The 16,019-nt window shown below is 37.3% G+C and overlaps 1 protein-coding gene across 1 annotated transcript; it reads left to right on the top strand.

Annotated features, from left to right (window-relative positions):
* Positions 1–7,526: 7,526 nt before the first annotated feature.
* Positions 7,527–15,951, top strand: TAF9B (TATA-box binding protein associated factor 9b). Its single transcript, XM_047076264.1, has 7 exons — positions 7,527–7,660; positions 8,296–8,377; positions 8,912–9,048; positions 9,123–9,257; positions 10,081–10,156; positions 12,904–13,014; positions 13,894–15,951. Exons 1-7 carry the CDS (start codon positions 7,610–7,612, stop codon positions 14,055–14,057), a joined length of 756 nt encoding a protein of 251 aa, XP_046932220.1. The 5' UTR covers positions 7,527–7,609; the 3' UTR covers positions 14,058–15,951.
* Positions 15,952–16,019: the final 68 nt, after the last annotated feature.

Genomic DNA, 16,019 nt, shown 5'->3' with positions numbered 1-16,019 from the left:
AAATGTATGGCCATCTAATCTTTGACAAAGCAGGAAAGAATATCCAATGGAAAAAAAAGACAGTCTCTTTAGCAAATGGTGCTGGGAGAACTGGACAGCAACATGCAGAAGTATAAAACTGGACCACTTTCTTACACCATACACAAAAATAAATTCAAAATGGATGAAAGACCTAAATGTGAGACAGGAAACCATCAAAATCCTAGATGAGAAAACAGGCAACAACCTCTTTGACCTCAGCCACAGCAACTTCTTACTTGACACATCTCTGAAAGCAAGTGAAATAAAAGCAAAAATGAACTGTTGGGACCTCATCAAGATAAAAAGCTTCTGCACTGCAAAGGAAACAATCAACAAAACTAAAAGCAACCGACAGAATGGGAAAAGATGTCTGCAAATGACATTTCATATAAAGGGTTAGTATCCAAAATCTACAAAGAACTTACCAAGTTCAACACCCAAAAAACAAATACTCCAGTGAAGAAATGGGCAGAAGACATGAATAGACACTTCTACAAAGAAGACACCCAGATAGTCAACAGACACATGAAAAGATGCTCAACATCACTCATCCTCAGGGAAATACAAATCAAAACCACATTGAGATGCCACCTCACACTGGTCAGAGTGGCTAAAATTAACAACTCAGGAAACAACAGATGTTTGTGAGGATTTGGAGAAATGTGAACTTTCTTGCACTGTGAGTTGGAATGCAAACTGGTGCAACCACTCTGGAAAACAGTGTGGAGGTTCCTCAAAAAATTAAAAATAGAACTACCCTACAACCTAGCAATAGCACTACTAGGAATTTATCCAAAGGATACAGGAGTGCTGATGCATAGGGGCACTTGTACCCCAATGTTTGTAGCAGCACTTTCAACAATAGCCAAATCATGGAAAGAGCCTAAACGTCCATTAACTGATGAATGGATAAAGAAATTGTGGTTTATATACACAATGGAATACTACGTGGCAATGAGAAAGAATGAAATGTGCCCTTTTGTAGCAACGTGGATGGAACTGGAGAGTGTGATGCTAAGTGAAATAAGTCATACAGAGAGAGACAGATACCATATGTTTTCACTCTGTTGTGGATCCTGAGAAACTTAACAGAAGACCATGGGGGAGGGGAAGGAAAAAAAAGGTTAGAGAGGGAGGGAGCCAAAACAGACTCTTAAAAACTGAGAACAAACTGAGGGTTGATGGGGGATGAGGGAGTGGATGGTGGGTGATGGGTGTTGAAGAGGGCATCTGTTGGGATGAGCACTGGGTGTTATATGGAAACCAATTTGACAATAAATTTCATATTAAAAAATACTCCACTTATAGCAATGGACAGATCATCTACACAGAAAATCAACAAAGAAACAATGGCTCTAAATGACACGCTAGACCAGATGGACTTAATACACACACACACACACACACACACACACACACACCATTTCATCCTAAAGTAGGAGAATACATATTCTTCTCGAGTGCACATGGAACATTCTCCAGAATAGATCACATATTGGGTCACAGATCAGCCCTCAACAGGTAAAAAAATATTGAGATCATACCATGCATATTTTCAGATCACAACATTATGAATCTAGAAATGAACCACAAGAAAAAATTTGGAAAGCCCTCAGATACGTGAAAGTTAAATAACATCTTACTAAAGAATGAATGGATCAACCAAAAAATTAAAGAATAAATTAAAAAAATACATGGAAACAAATTAAAATGAAAACACAAGAGTCCAAGTCCTTTGGTGTGCAGCAAAGGCAGTCCTAAGAAGAAAATATATTGTAATTCAGGCCTATCTCAAGAAATGAGAAAGGTCCCTAATACAAAACCTAACCTTATACTTAAAAAATCTGGAAAGGAGCAGCAAATAAAGCACAAAGCCAGCAGAAGAAGGAAATTTATAAAGATTAGAGCAGAAATAAACAATATAGAATCTAAAAAAGTAAAAAAAAAAAAATTTTAAAAACCAGTAGAACAGATCAATGAAACTAAGGACTGGTTTTTTGAAAGAATAAACAAAATTGATAAACCCTTAGCCAGACTTCTCAAAAAGAAGAGAGAACCCAAATGGATCAAATCACGAAGGAAAGAAGAGAGATGACAACCGACACCACAGAAATACAATTATAAGTGAATATGATGAAAAATTATATGCCAACAAACCGGACAATCTGGGAGGAATGGTCAAATTCCTAGACACTCACACACTACCAAAACTCAAACAGGAAGAAATAGAAAACTTGAACAGACCCATAACCAGCAAAGGAATTGAGTTGGTTATCAATACCTCCCAGCAAACAAGAGTCCTGGGCCAAATGGCTTCCCAGGGGAATTCTACCAGACATTTCAAGAAGAGTTAATCCTATTTTCCTCAAACTGTTCCAAAAAATAGAAATTAAAGGAAAGCTTCCAAACTCAGTCTACAAAGCCAACATGACCATGCATCTAAAGCCAAAGACCCCACTAAAAAGGAGAATTACAGGCCAATATACCTGATGAACCTGGATGCAAAATTTCTCAATAAGATACTAGCAAATCAAACCCAACAGTACATTAAAAGAATTATTCACCATGATCAAGTGGGATTTATTCCTAAGCTGCAAGGCAGGTTTAATATTTACAAAACAATCAATGTGATACACCACATTAATAAAAGAAAGGATAGGAACCATATGATTATTTCAAGAGATGCATAAAAAGTGTCTGACAAAATACAGCATCCTTTCATGATAAAAACCTTCAAGAAAGAGGAATAGAAGGAATGTATCTTAACATTATAAAAGCCATATATGAAAGGCCCACAGCTAATATCATCCTCAATGGGGAAAAACTGAGAGCTTTCCCCCTAAGGTCAGGAACACAACTGAGATGTCCACTCTCGCCACTGTTGTTCAACATATACTGGAAGTCCTAGCCTCAGCAATCATAAAACAAAAAGAAATAAAAGGAATACAGATCAGCAAGAGAGAATTCAAACTTCACTCTTCACAGATGACATGACACTCTTCATGGAAAACCTGAAAGACTCCACAAAAAAACTGTTAGAGCTGATACATGAATTCAGCAAAGTCACAGGATACAAAATCAATGTACAGAAATCAGTTGCATTTCTATACACCATTAATGAAGCAGTTGCATTTCTATACACCAATAATGAAGCAGCAGAAAGAGATATCACAGATTGGTCCCATTTACAATTGCACCAAAATCAATAAGATACCAAGGAATAAACCTAACCAAAGACGTAAAAGATCTGTATGCTGAAAACTACAGAAAGCTTAAGAAAGCAACTGAAGAAGATACAAAGAAATGGAAAAACATTCCATGCTCATGATTGGAAGAACAAAAATTGTTAAATGTCGATAATACCCAAAGCAATCTACACACTCAATGCAATCCCTACCAAAATAACACCAGGATTCCCCACAGAGCTAGAACAAACAATCCTAAAATTTGTATGGAACCAGAAAAGACCCTGAATAGCCAAAGCAATCCTGAAAAAGAAAATCAAAGCTGGAGGCATCAAAGTTCTGGACATTAAGGTGTATTACAAAGCTGTAATCATCAAGGTGTATTACAAAGCTGTAATCATCAAGACAGTATGGTATTGACACAAAAACAGACACCTAGATCAATGGCATAGAATAGAGAACCCAGAAATGGGCCCACAAATATATGACCAACTAATCTTTGACAAAGCAGGAAAGAGTATCCAATGGAAAAAAAGACACTCTCTTCAGCAAATGGTGCTGGGAGAACTGGACAGCAACACACAGAAGAATGAAACTGGACCCCTTTATTACATCATACACAAAAATAAATTCAAAGTGGGTGAAAGACCTAAATATGAGACAGGAAACCATCAAAATCCTAGAGGAGAAAACAGGCAGAAACCTCTTTGACCTAGGCCACAGCAACTTCTTACTTGACATGTCTCTAGAGGCAAGGGAAATAAAAGCAAAAATGAAAGATTGCAATTCATCAAGATAAAAAGCTTCTGTACTGCAAAGGAAATAATCAGCAAAACCAAAAGGCAACTGATGGAATGGGAGAAGATAATTGCAAATGACATTTCAGATAAAGGGTTAGTATCCAAAATTTACAAAGAACTTACCAAACTCAACACCTGAAAAATAATCCAGTGAAAAAATGGGCAGAAGACATGAATAGACACTTTTCCAAACAAGGCATCCAGATGGCTCATAGACACATAAAAAGATGCTCATCACTCATCATCAGGGAAATACAAATCAAAACCACAATGAGATACTACCCTCACATCTTTCAGAATGGCTAAAATGAACAACTCAGGAAACAACAGATTTTGGCAACAATGTGGAGAAAGAGGATCTCTTTTGCACTGCTGGTGGGAATGCAAACTGGTGCAACCACTCTGGAAAACAGTATGGAAGTTCCTTAAAAAATTCAAAATAGAACTACCCTACAACCCAGTAATAGCACTACTAAGAATTTATCCAAAGGGTACAGGAGTACAGGAGTGCTGATTCGAAGGGGCATATGCACCCCAATGTTTATAACAGCACTATCGACAATAGCCAAATTATGGAAAGAGCCCAAATGTCCATCGACTGATGAATGGATAAAGATGATGACACAATGGAATATTACTTGGCAGTCAAAAAGAATAAAATCTTGCCATTTGCAACAACGTAGATGGAACTAGAGTGTATTACGCTAAGCACAATAAGTCAGTCAGAGAAAGACAGATATCATATGATTTCACTCATATGTGGAATTTGAGAACCACAACAGATGAACATAGGGGAAGGGAAGGAAAAATAAGATAAAAACAGAGAGGGAAGCAAACCATAAGAGACTTGTAAATACAGAGAACAAGCTGAGGGTTGCTGCAGGGGAGGTGGGTGGGGGGATGGGCTAAATGGGGGTGGACATTAAGGAGGACACTTTTTGGGATTGAGCACTGGTTGTCGCATGTAAGAGATGAATCACTGCATTCCACTCCTAAAGGCAAGACTACACTGTATGTTAACTAACTTGAATTTAAAGTAAGCAAAAAGAAAAAAAGAAAAATTAATAAATAAAAAGTTGAAATAAAAAAGGATGAATGTATAGATGCAAAGTGCCTATCTAACTGACAAATAACTGCTCTACCAAGACAAAACCTCCAGTACTAAGTGAATAGACATTTCTAGAGAGCTTAGAACTAATTCCTACAAATCTAAAAACCTGATATTCCTAGCAAGTAATACTTAGGAATATTACATACTCAAACACTTTTTTTGAAAGGACATTTAGGTTGATGTCACCACACTGGACTGACACCAAGAATCAGTCTAATGTGGACTTGATAAGACCAAAAATTCATATAAAAGTGAATATTATGTTAGACTATATTCAGTTTTACCACTACATAAAAGAAAAGAATGATGGCTGCAGTTAATGGCTGCAGGCAGTTCAGAGAAGTATTATTCGATAAGAAACAGAAAGAGCAAAATTATCCTACTGTAACATGGGGCCAAGAAAAACATTTCATTGTTATTTTTACTAAATATAAGCAATAGAAGATATGTTTAACTTGTCATAATGTATTCACATTCTCTTTTTTAAACATCTTATATTTATGTAAACTAAGAATACATACTACAACTTATAAAATTTAAATATCCAAGAATTAAAATAAATTGCTGTAACGGGACAGAAATATGAAAAATATTATATTTTCTCACACAAAGTATTTAATTAGTCCTACTATTAATACTAATTGCCACTCTTAATTAGTCCTATTGTCTTGTTTAAATAATAGCATGTATGTAACAGAAAATACAGAAAAGCAATTTTAAATAAACCTCTATTTTCATATTTTTATATTAAAGCAATAACACATGTGCACAGTTATTTTTTATATATTATAGGCCTTTCATAGGTCTTTTCATCTTGTATGGCTGTGTCCTGTGTTGGCGCCCTGAAATTTCATCACCCCAACTGTATGGTACCATTCGGATGGAGGAACAAAAAAATTAAAAAGTTGGTGTTTGTAAATTACATAGACAAGAAACTGGTAAACAGTGGTGCCTCCAGTGACAGATAAATTAGTGGCTAGAAGAAACCAGAAAGTTTCTTTTTCTTATTTTTTTAAATGCATTTTTAAAATTTTGCACCTTGTGTATCTACTACCTATTCCAAAGTGAGAAAATCACTATTAGTCTTATATAGTAATCGTCCACGGTCAGCTGAGAAAGGTGCTTGTGGGACCATAGGGATCAGTGTTCCCCTGGAAATGGTGTGTTAAAAACACGTGATTCTTGGGGGACCTGCCTCATATTCAAGATGGCTGACTCGTCGACAACTGATTCAGAGGAGCCTGATGAGGTGAGCTGGTGTCCAAAACTGAAGGGCCTGCTAACCCCCAGAAATCAGTAAGAATTTGTTTTGTGAAGGAAGCCATTAGAGGGCTTTAAAGAAAGGAATACAATTATGTGATGTATGCCTGAGAGATCCGTTGGGTTGTGTGAAGAAGGTGGGGTAGCCTTATTTTCAGGACCTTTTTCTGTAGTCTTGGTGAGTACAGCTGTTGGTTTGGACTGTTAGCGTGGTTAGCACTGGATGAGGATGTGGAAACACAGACATGATCCGACTTTGGGAAGTGGCCCTGATAAGACTTGTTATAGATTGTGGATTGTGGGGAGGGTGCGTAACATAGCTGACTGCTGTTACTGGCCTCGGTAGCTCAGTGTGCCTTTTCGTGGGATAAAGAACACGGTGGTGGATTATAGAGAATAGGAAAGAGTTCTCTCAGGGACACTTTAAGCCAGAGATAGTTAACTGATGCATGGGTTTTTTTTTTGAAAGTCAGGTTATTCTGTGGAGACTGGAGAGGGGAGAAAACTACTCAAGGAGAAGGGACAAGGGTGGAGAGGCTCAGCAGGGTGGGGAATCTTGCAGGCCCACAAAGGCTTTAGCTTTTCATCAGTATGAAATGGGTGAGGATGACAAGGCGTTGAGCTTGAGGAGAGTTGGCCAAAGGCCTGCTGTTGCCAGATTTAACAAATGAAAATACAGAACGCCGAGCTAAATTTAAATGTGAGATCAACCACAAATAATTTTTTACATAAATATAGCCTATGTAGTGTTTGGGATATACTTTGGCTGAAAACGTATTTGTTGTTGATCTGAAATTTTAACTGGGTGTTATTTACACAGGCAACCCTACCACAAGGGCACGTGGAGGCAGGGCTTGTGCAGGCATTACAGGGAGATGGAAGGGCCGGAGTGGCAGCAGGGAAAGTGTGAAGAGGGGTCCCAGCAAAGACAAGGGTTACCCGTTTGGTACATTTTACCGGAGAACAGCTCTAGAAAGACGAGCTTCTTGGTTCTTCTAAGCGTTGGCCGAGGGTTCCCCGGGGAAGGCTTACTCGTCTCTGCCAATCCTCCGCGGCCTGCCGAATCCGCTAGCCCAGCTGCCCTCAGCCTCCACCGCGTGGAGTAGCAGTAGAAAAGCCGCAGCCCGCTGGGCCAGAGTTGTAACCCCGCCTTCCGCACCCCGCAGGGGTGGAGTCTGAGCGAGGAGCCTGCGATCAGCCCTCTCTCCTCGGATGACAGGAGGCAGGATAACATGGAGTCGAGCAAGATGGCGCCTCCCAAGAACGCTCCGAGAGATGCCTTGGTAAGTGCAAAGGATGAGAGGCGGGGCATGAAGCTCCGCGCGGCCAGCGTCTAGGGAGGCAGGCCCCGGCGGAGGGCCTGAGGCTGGGCTCGCGTGCGGCTTCAGCCCAGCCGGGGCAGCCAGGAGTGGGATAAGGGGCTGCCCGTCTGGACCTTGGGGCGCTTCTCCTGCAACCCCCGCGGCCCCGCTAGAGGGAGGCTTGCGGCCCGCCGAAGTGCGCAGTCCAACCACCCGGCTTTGTCTACTGGGCCTTGGGCCCCAGGCTCTTTGTGGTCTCGCCAGGTTGGCCAGCCGGGATTCTTGCGTCCAGCGTTCTTCCCCCATCGTCACAGAAGAAAATGACAACCAGCTGTAGCCACCCCTTTCTTTCCCGGGGTGAAAGGCAACCCGGGCCTTTTTCTTCTCTTTGCCCCAGCCCCCACCCCCGCCAAAAAAAAAAAAAAAAAGTTTTCAGCAGAGGTTACAACGGGTTTGGGCGTGATTCTGATACACACTTGAGAAGAAGAGGATAGGAGTACAAGTTTGGAGCCCAGAGGAAGGGGGATCTTGTATCATAAATACAAATACTACCTTCGGCCCAGTCTTGATTTCTAGTGCCTACATCATACATCTGACGTTTTTATTCGAATCTACAGGTGATGGCACAAATCCTGAAGGATATGGGAATTACGGAGTATGAACCAAGGGTTATAAATCAAATGTTGGAATTTGCTTTCCGTAAGTTAACAAAACACCAAAAATTTGCCTAACTTGCGAATCTGAAAAGATTGTTTTATTGTAAGAACATTTTCAACTAAATTGCTTTAACAGTTAATAAATATCATAGAACTTGGCTAAAGCAGAAAAAAGGAGCTCAAGCTAGGGGACAGTAGTATTTATACTGTGATACCTATTTAAAATTGATCATATAGAGGGGAGCCTGGGTAATTCAGTCATTAAGCTTCTGACTCTTGATCTTAGTTCAGGTCATGATCTCCTTCCTGCTTTGAGAGATTGAGCCCCTTGGGCTCTGCTGTGACAGCAGAGTCTGCTTGGGATTATCTCTCTCCCTCTCTCTGCCCTCCCCTGCTCACCTCGCTGTCTCTCTCAAATAAGCTTAATAAAAAAATTTTTAGTTGATCATGTAGATCAATTAGATATTAGAACCAAAATTCATAAATTTTCTACTGGTAGAACCTTCCATTAAGAAAAATGGCCATAAATATTAGGCTGTTTTCATAGGTTTAAGAAAATAATGTTTTGTTCTTAAAGGATATGTGACTACAATTCTGGATGATGCGAAAATTTATTCAAGCCATGCTAAGAAACCTAATGTTGATGCAGATGATGTGAGACTGGCAATCCAGTGTCGGGCTGATCAGTCTTTTACTTCTCCTCCTCCAAGAGATGTGAGCAAAGTTATTTGAAGTTCATTTTACTTAAAAATTTTTAAATTGTAGTTCTAATAAGGATTTTTTTTTAGTTTTTACTGGATATTGCAAGGCAGAAAAATCAAACCCCTTTACCACTGATTAAGCCATATGCAGGACCCAGACTGCCACCCGACAGATACTGCTTAACAGCTCCAAACTATAGGCTGAAGTCCTTAATTAAAAAGGTAAGAATTTTTAGTCAAATTAGTTTTTTAAAAAGATGAGATGTGTTAGGGCAATTTGTAAAAAGCACATTCCTATAGATTAGTAGAATAAAGACTAAGATAATTTACTAGGATTTTTAAAATTTATAGCGTTGAAAATACCATGTCTGCAATTAACTACTACATTAAAATACAAAATTTTTAGAGCTAAAAAGAACTTTAATGTTCATCTAACCCAACACTTAATTTTCACAACAGGAAACTGAGCCTCGATCCATCTGTGGAGTTAGTAGCAAAGCTGGGACTTATTCCCAGGTCTCATGCCTCCAAATATTTCCACTGTTTATCAGTTTTTTGTGACACCTGATAACAGAGTAAATGATATACCATCAGGAATTGGACTTATTTTCTGAAATATGACCTAAGGCTCTCCCACCACTGAGAAAGTTCTCCCCACATTCAGCTAGCTGCCTTTGTTGTCTGAAATTCTGCTAGAAGAGAGTTTCTTTTTTTTAGGTTAAGATATTGACTAGTTAAGATTAAAAGTCATAAGGATGTTAGTTGTTATCCCCCAAATAAGACTCTACCTTAAACACTATATAGAATTTTCTATGTGTATGTTCATATCCATGTCCATATGCATATGCATTATATTTATATTATATATATGTTTGTGAAGACTAGTTTCAATGTTGGATTTAGAACACTGATGAAACAAAAACGACATTCTTGCCATAGGTTTATCCATTAATAAGTCACATCAGCAATCCTAATTTCATTCTTGGTAAGTTTAGGGGTCAGATCTAAACAACATTAAAACTAACTTGTTTTTGAAATCCCCTAGGGACCTAACCAAGGAAGACTAGTTCCACGGTTAAGTGTTGGTGCTGTTAGTAGCAGACCTTCCACTCCTACTATAGGTAAGTGAGAGAGGGAAATGGTTTTTCTGACTGGTAAAGAAGTTCCTTGGCACTTAATTTTAAATTATAATCCAAGTCAAAAGCTGAGTCAGAAATTCCCAAATGTGTATTGCCATTGATACATTTACTTATCCTCTAGTAAAACTATAAACATATTATCTTATCAGATTTCAAAATGAGAAAGCCACAAGGAATATCTGATCCCAAATGAGTATAGAATTGGACATTACCCAGCGTTGTTGGAATAAACTGGGATACCAAAAACAGTTTAAGCTGTGTTCTCTGCCTTCTATACAAATCAAGTTGCCAAACACAACTCATGGCAGTAGCCTATTTATTTTCAGAAATTAAAGAACTTTCAGAGTAAACTGGCAAGAGAATGCAACCCAATTTTAAAGTGTACAAAAAGCATATCAAAGAAAAACTCATTGTTTTTAATACTAATCTTTTCAGAAGTAGTACTGATTGTCCTGTGTTGTCCCTTCAAGGTGTCTCCTGTGTCGTGACAGGTCCCCATCATTCTTTGAGCCTTTATTGCTTTTTGACACAAGATGATCTAAGCTTATCTTATATTTTCCCTTACTCTAGTTCTACAACCAGCCATTTCTCCAGAGCCCTAGTTCCTTTTGGTGGAGAATGGTATTTAGAAACCGTTAGGTTTCTTTTTAATGTTGTTGCTTAGGTAATAAGGGAAACATAAATAGATTTAGAGTTCCTGATTTTTTTTTTTTTTGGTCCTACATTCCTGCTGGATTTCTTTCATAATCAAAGTATTTTCAGAAATAATCCTCTTTGACCAGTACTGATTTCTTGGCTCTTATGTTTTATAACTTGAGTCCTATAGATGTCATATAGCTCTAATGTAAGCAGCATTGATTTATGCAGTATGTAGACAATCTCTTCATATTCTCATTTAAACATTTTAAAATCAACCGGGTATAGTATTAGTTGTACACTTCCAGTTACCTGCATGTGACCTTTGTGGGCAGAAATTCGCATATATAATTTGTGTAACTTTTAGGTCATATACTGTGTATCTGTGGATTCATATTACTTTAGTGAATACCAATTTTTTAAAAACTCTGGGCTGTGGTAATCCACTGCACGTGTTGGCAAGTTAACCAATTTTAGTTATCAGTTGTGATTTTTAGACACTTATTATACATGTTTTAGAGATTTTTAAAATCTAAAATGAGGGAACTGCTAAAATCTAGTATTAAAATACAAGTTTTGAACTTCGAAAACATGGAATTCTATAAAGTATCCAAGATCTAAGCATCTACTCTGTTCAATTTTAAAACCTAAACTCCACACTTCCTTAAATGTTAAATCGTTATGGTAATGGCCAAGAAAACATCTACCTATTGTGAATTTCTTGACAAAACAAAACACATACTGTTTCATTAAGCTTCACCAAATTCTTTGAACTGATCCTTAATACAACAGAAAACTTGCCTAGGAATGAAGATACCTTAGAGTAAGGCCTCACCTTCTCAGTTTGGGAGAGAAAGCATTAGAGCCAGATTCCTGCGTACCTTTGAACTCTCTTCCCCTATTTAGGCTTTCTTCCCCTATTTAGGCTTTCTTCCCCTATTTAGGCTTTCTTCCCCCATTTAGGCTTTCTTCCCCCATTTAGGCTTTCTTCTCCTTTGTTTCTGGAGAGGGTAGTTGTATTTTTTTCAGCAACTCTTCCCTGGGCAGACTGCTGGTTCCAGGAGAAAGGGATGTATGGAAAACCTGCATCCCCAAAGGAAAAACTAGGAACACACATGTTTCCATAAATGTATTTTTTAAGAGAGCTATGATGTCAGTATACATCTTTGAGTCTTGCAAAATTTATTGATTAAACAAAAATTGTTGAGTGCCTATTAGGAGTAAGGCACAAAGACCATATGTTCTTAAGGATAAAAAGTGTTAGCCAAGCTTGTAATTTAGTGAACAGAAGATACTAATAAAGGTTCCTATGACAAGGCAATTTCAGAGGCAGGCATTGACTTCTGAGCAAATCAAGGAAATTTTATAAAATAGGGTGGTATTTGAGTTGTACCTTGGAATAACTGGTAGAGTTGAGGGGGGTTTGGACTAGGTTATCTCCACAATCCCTTTCTGTTTAAAAAAAGTACTTGGATATAGAATAGGAATATGACTTTTGTACCCACCTGGGGACCCTAAGAGGTATATTTGATAGGCTTTTGTTAGATGCATGTTGATTTACCTTCATAGGCATAGTAGACATCTTCTAATTCTCAGTAAGTGACAGATTAAAAGTGCCACCTAAGGTAATTAATAGAAAACTTGGGTCTTTATTCTGCTGGTTTATTTGGACACTCAGTTTCACAACCTCACGTAGCTAAAATTCAGTGCCAGGTGGTTTGAAGAGCTATACATGGATTATTTTAACTTTCACAAGAATCTTATGTGATAGTTATCTCCATTTGACAGGTGAGAAAACTAAAGTATTAAAAGATTAAATAACTTGCCCAAGGACACTCATCTAGTAGGTGATAAAGCCTGAATTCAAACTCAAGTAGGTAGACTCCAGAGCCTACATTCTTTACTACTATACTATCCTGAACTTTTAGCATTTAAACCATTGAGTTTGTACTTTGCTTATTTCTGATTTTTTTTCTCACCATTCATTAGTTCCTTGTGCTTTGAAGGTAGTTTCTTATAAGCTAAGGAGTGCAGAATATGAACCTGTGTAATGAAGTCACCTAACTAACATGGTCTGTTAATTACAACTACAGCAACCCCACAAACAGCTTCTGTCCCAAGTAAAGTTGCACCTCCAGTGTCAGTGACAAGCCAAAGATTTACAGTGCAGATTCCACCTTCTCAGTCCACACCTGTCAAACCAGGTAACATGATGGGGAGGGTGGCATTGAAAGTGGTTCTTTTATTTTTTCTGAATCTTAAAATTTGTGAATAATTTGATTATAGAATAATTTGTATTCTTATAGCAAGAGTTAAGTTGTTTTAATATACCAGGAAGGTGGCAGTAATGCTGCAAATTAGTGTTCTTCAGAAGGGTCTATGACCCCACTAAAATTGTATGAAATTTTACAAATATGTAATGTTTTGGAAATGGAGAGTATTCAGCATGATCATCAGATTCTCAAAGAACACAACTAAAATAAGTTAGGGTCCACAAATCTAAGGCATCTTCAGGGAAAAGCACTTAGGGTTAAACCTCAAAAAAATAATATAACTTAGTGTACAACAAATAAAAATTGTACTTTTACTCACTTTATGGAAGGATACATATAAAGTTGGAATAATATATAAGTAGAATTCTGTTATAGCCTAATTTATTACTGAATATATTTCAATTGAACATCTTCTGAAACCTAAATGTACATAGTGAACTACTTATATAAAATACTGGCTTATAATGGGAATGTGATTCCTGACCTTGAACATGTGCCTTTAATATGTTCCATGATGAATCCAGCACACTGCTTCCCATGGCTAAGTATTAACTAAAATTTTAGGTAGTTAAGTTTAAAAAAAAACAGAACTTTAATGTTGTACTAGATACTAGTTTAAATACTGTAAAGTATTAAAAAATTTTATTCAACTCCTAATGCAGTATAAATACCCTAGTTTCTTCTATGATGTAGTTGCTATTCATGCTATTAAAATTGTTGTTAGAATTATAATGTAGATTTGTTGAATACCTTTTACCATGTTTCTGATTTGGGGTAATTCAGTTTGAAGGTGTTTTCTCCTGTTTATAGTTCCTGCAACGACTGCAGTTCAAAATGTTCTGATTAATCCTTCAATAATTGGGCCCAAAAATATTCTTATTACCACCAACATGGTTTCATCACAGAACATGGCCAACGAATCAAACCCGTTGAAGAGAAAACATGAAGAAGATGATGACAATGATACTATGTAAGGAATACAATCAAGATGTATTTCAAACGTGTAGTTGGTTTGGAGCCCAGTATACTGAACTAGAATATTCTTTATCTTCTCAAGTTTTATCTTAGAAAACTTAAATGTAGCTGCAGTATTTTTCACATTGGCTTAAACTGTTAGATGTCTTAAGCATACCAGTGTTTTTTCATTAGGCTCCAAGTAAAAAAGTATGTTTCTTAATACATTAATTCATTAATGTTAAATTCTATCATGACAGTTTTTTATTTGGAAGCAGTTTTCTGCCATGTTTCACTGACAGCAGCACTTAAGTTTCAATTGCTACAGCCTGATCAGTAGACTAATCTTTAACAGCATCATTTCTATCTACATTTAAATACTACTTTCTTTTCAAGGTAAAATAGTCACAACTTTGGTTTTCACCAACTTTTTTTAACCAAATCTCTAAATTTAGGAAGCATTTTTTTGGAAAAGATGGATTTAAAGGGATTCTAAATCCATTTTAAGTGTATTTGTTTCTTGTTGTTCTCTAACCTCCCACCTCAACCCTGTTTCTAGATCCCATTCATTTTCTGTACTGCCTCTTCCCCATAGGGTTGTTTCTCCCAGTGCTCTTAGAAGGCCAAAACTGGAATTTTAAAAGTGTAGTTCCTGATAATACAGTTCAGTGTCATTTTCCTATTTTTAAGACCTGCTTTTACATGCCTGATATTCTGTGGTTCACTTTAACCCCGAAGGTTTGCCTTGCTGTTTTACTCTCCATACCAGAACGGTTGAGTTTTACACCTTTCCTTTTATGCTCCTTGAGCTTTATTCTGCTTTTAACAGGTAGTTTTGGGGTCAGCTACAATTTCGATCTTATATTCCAAGTTGATAACTCCACCATATTTCACATTTCTAAATTTAACATAGAAGATGCTGTAGCTTCAAAATCTGCGTTGAGAAGTATATTTACACTGGACTTAGGCAAAAACCACTGAAGAGCAAGTTTTCTTCCTTTTTATCACATACATATATGCTGTAATTACTACTGCTTGAACCCTTCAATTGGTATAATTCATTTTTCTAGCTTGTTGCTGAGGTTATCATATATGAGATGGGATCAAACCTGAAAATTCTCTAATGGTTTTCCTTCCTCTAGAAGGCCAACAATAAAAGCAAATCAGTGTAATGTGACTGGCACTTAGGTGTACCAGTAGGTTTCCCAGTAATGTAATGTTGCTGAACACTTTTCTCTTATTTTCCATTTATACACATTTAAACCTCTTAGTGGGAAAGATTGCAAAGCTTTCAAAAATATTAAATAGGTTTGTTGTTTTTAAGTTTGACATATTCAACATTGGAATACTTTTGCAGAATTTTCTAAAATAAATTTTCATATCATATCATAATTTAGAACTTGTAGCCAAGGATCCTCAAAACTTCAAACACAAGAAAGTTTCATGTTAGGATGGTGCTCTAGATAAATTGAAGAGAAATAGTCCAGTAACAGAAGACATGTCTCACCACAGTCTGCGTGTTTTTGGGTATTAGGAAAAAGGTGATATCAAATTTATAAAAACAGATCTGATCAACATCATAGAAATGTTCATTATATAGCATAGGAAATCATTACTTGAATGTTCTCAGGGAGGCAGCATGTCAGAAGGCCTAGGGTCTAGTCCTGGCTCCATCATTTACCAACTATGTGACCTTACTTCACCTCTGAGCCTAGTTCTCTAGGCTAGTATACTGAACTAGGATAATAGGAATTATTATTCCTGTAATAGAAGAACACCGACCCTGCCTACCTCACAGGGATGTTGTGAGGGTTTAATTGATGTGAAAGTTCTTTGAAAATTGTAAAATGGTTTATAACTCTAAGGAATTGTTCATGTATTTGTTCCAAGATTATTAATAAAAACTGAACTTAACCATTTCTTTCATTTTTGATTTAAGGGATTCAAGGAAGATGAACAAGACCCAGTAATTCTGAGGTCCA

This window comes from Lynx rufus, unplaced genomic scaffold (assembly GCF_022079265.1).
Source record: "Lynx rufus isolate CCGP_SWC_20201006 ecotype Redwood Valley unplaced genomic scaffold, mLynRuf1.p SCAF_14, whole genome shotgun sequence".
NCBI lineage: Eukaryota > Metazoa > Chordata > Mammalia > Carnivora > Felidae > Lynx > Lynx rufus.
This window is presented reverse-complemented; position numbering and strand designations above follow the sequence as displayed.

Excerpts from the sequence above, each read along its gene's own strand:
- TAF9B (XM_047076264.1), top strand. The coding sequence starts at position 7,610 with ATGGAGTCGAGCAAGATGGCGCCTCCCAAGAACGCTCCGAGAGATGCC. Across the intron at positions 8,378-8,911 it reads AATGTTGGAATTTGCTTTCC|GATATGTGACTACAATTCTG; the intron begins GTAAGTTAACAA and ends TTGTTCTTAAAG. Across the intron at positions 10,157-12,903 it reads ACCTTCCACTCCTACTATAG|CAACCCCACAAACAGCTTCT; the intron begins GTAAGTGAGAGA and ends TTACAACTACAG.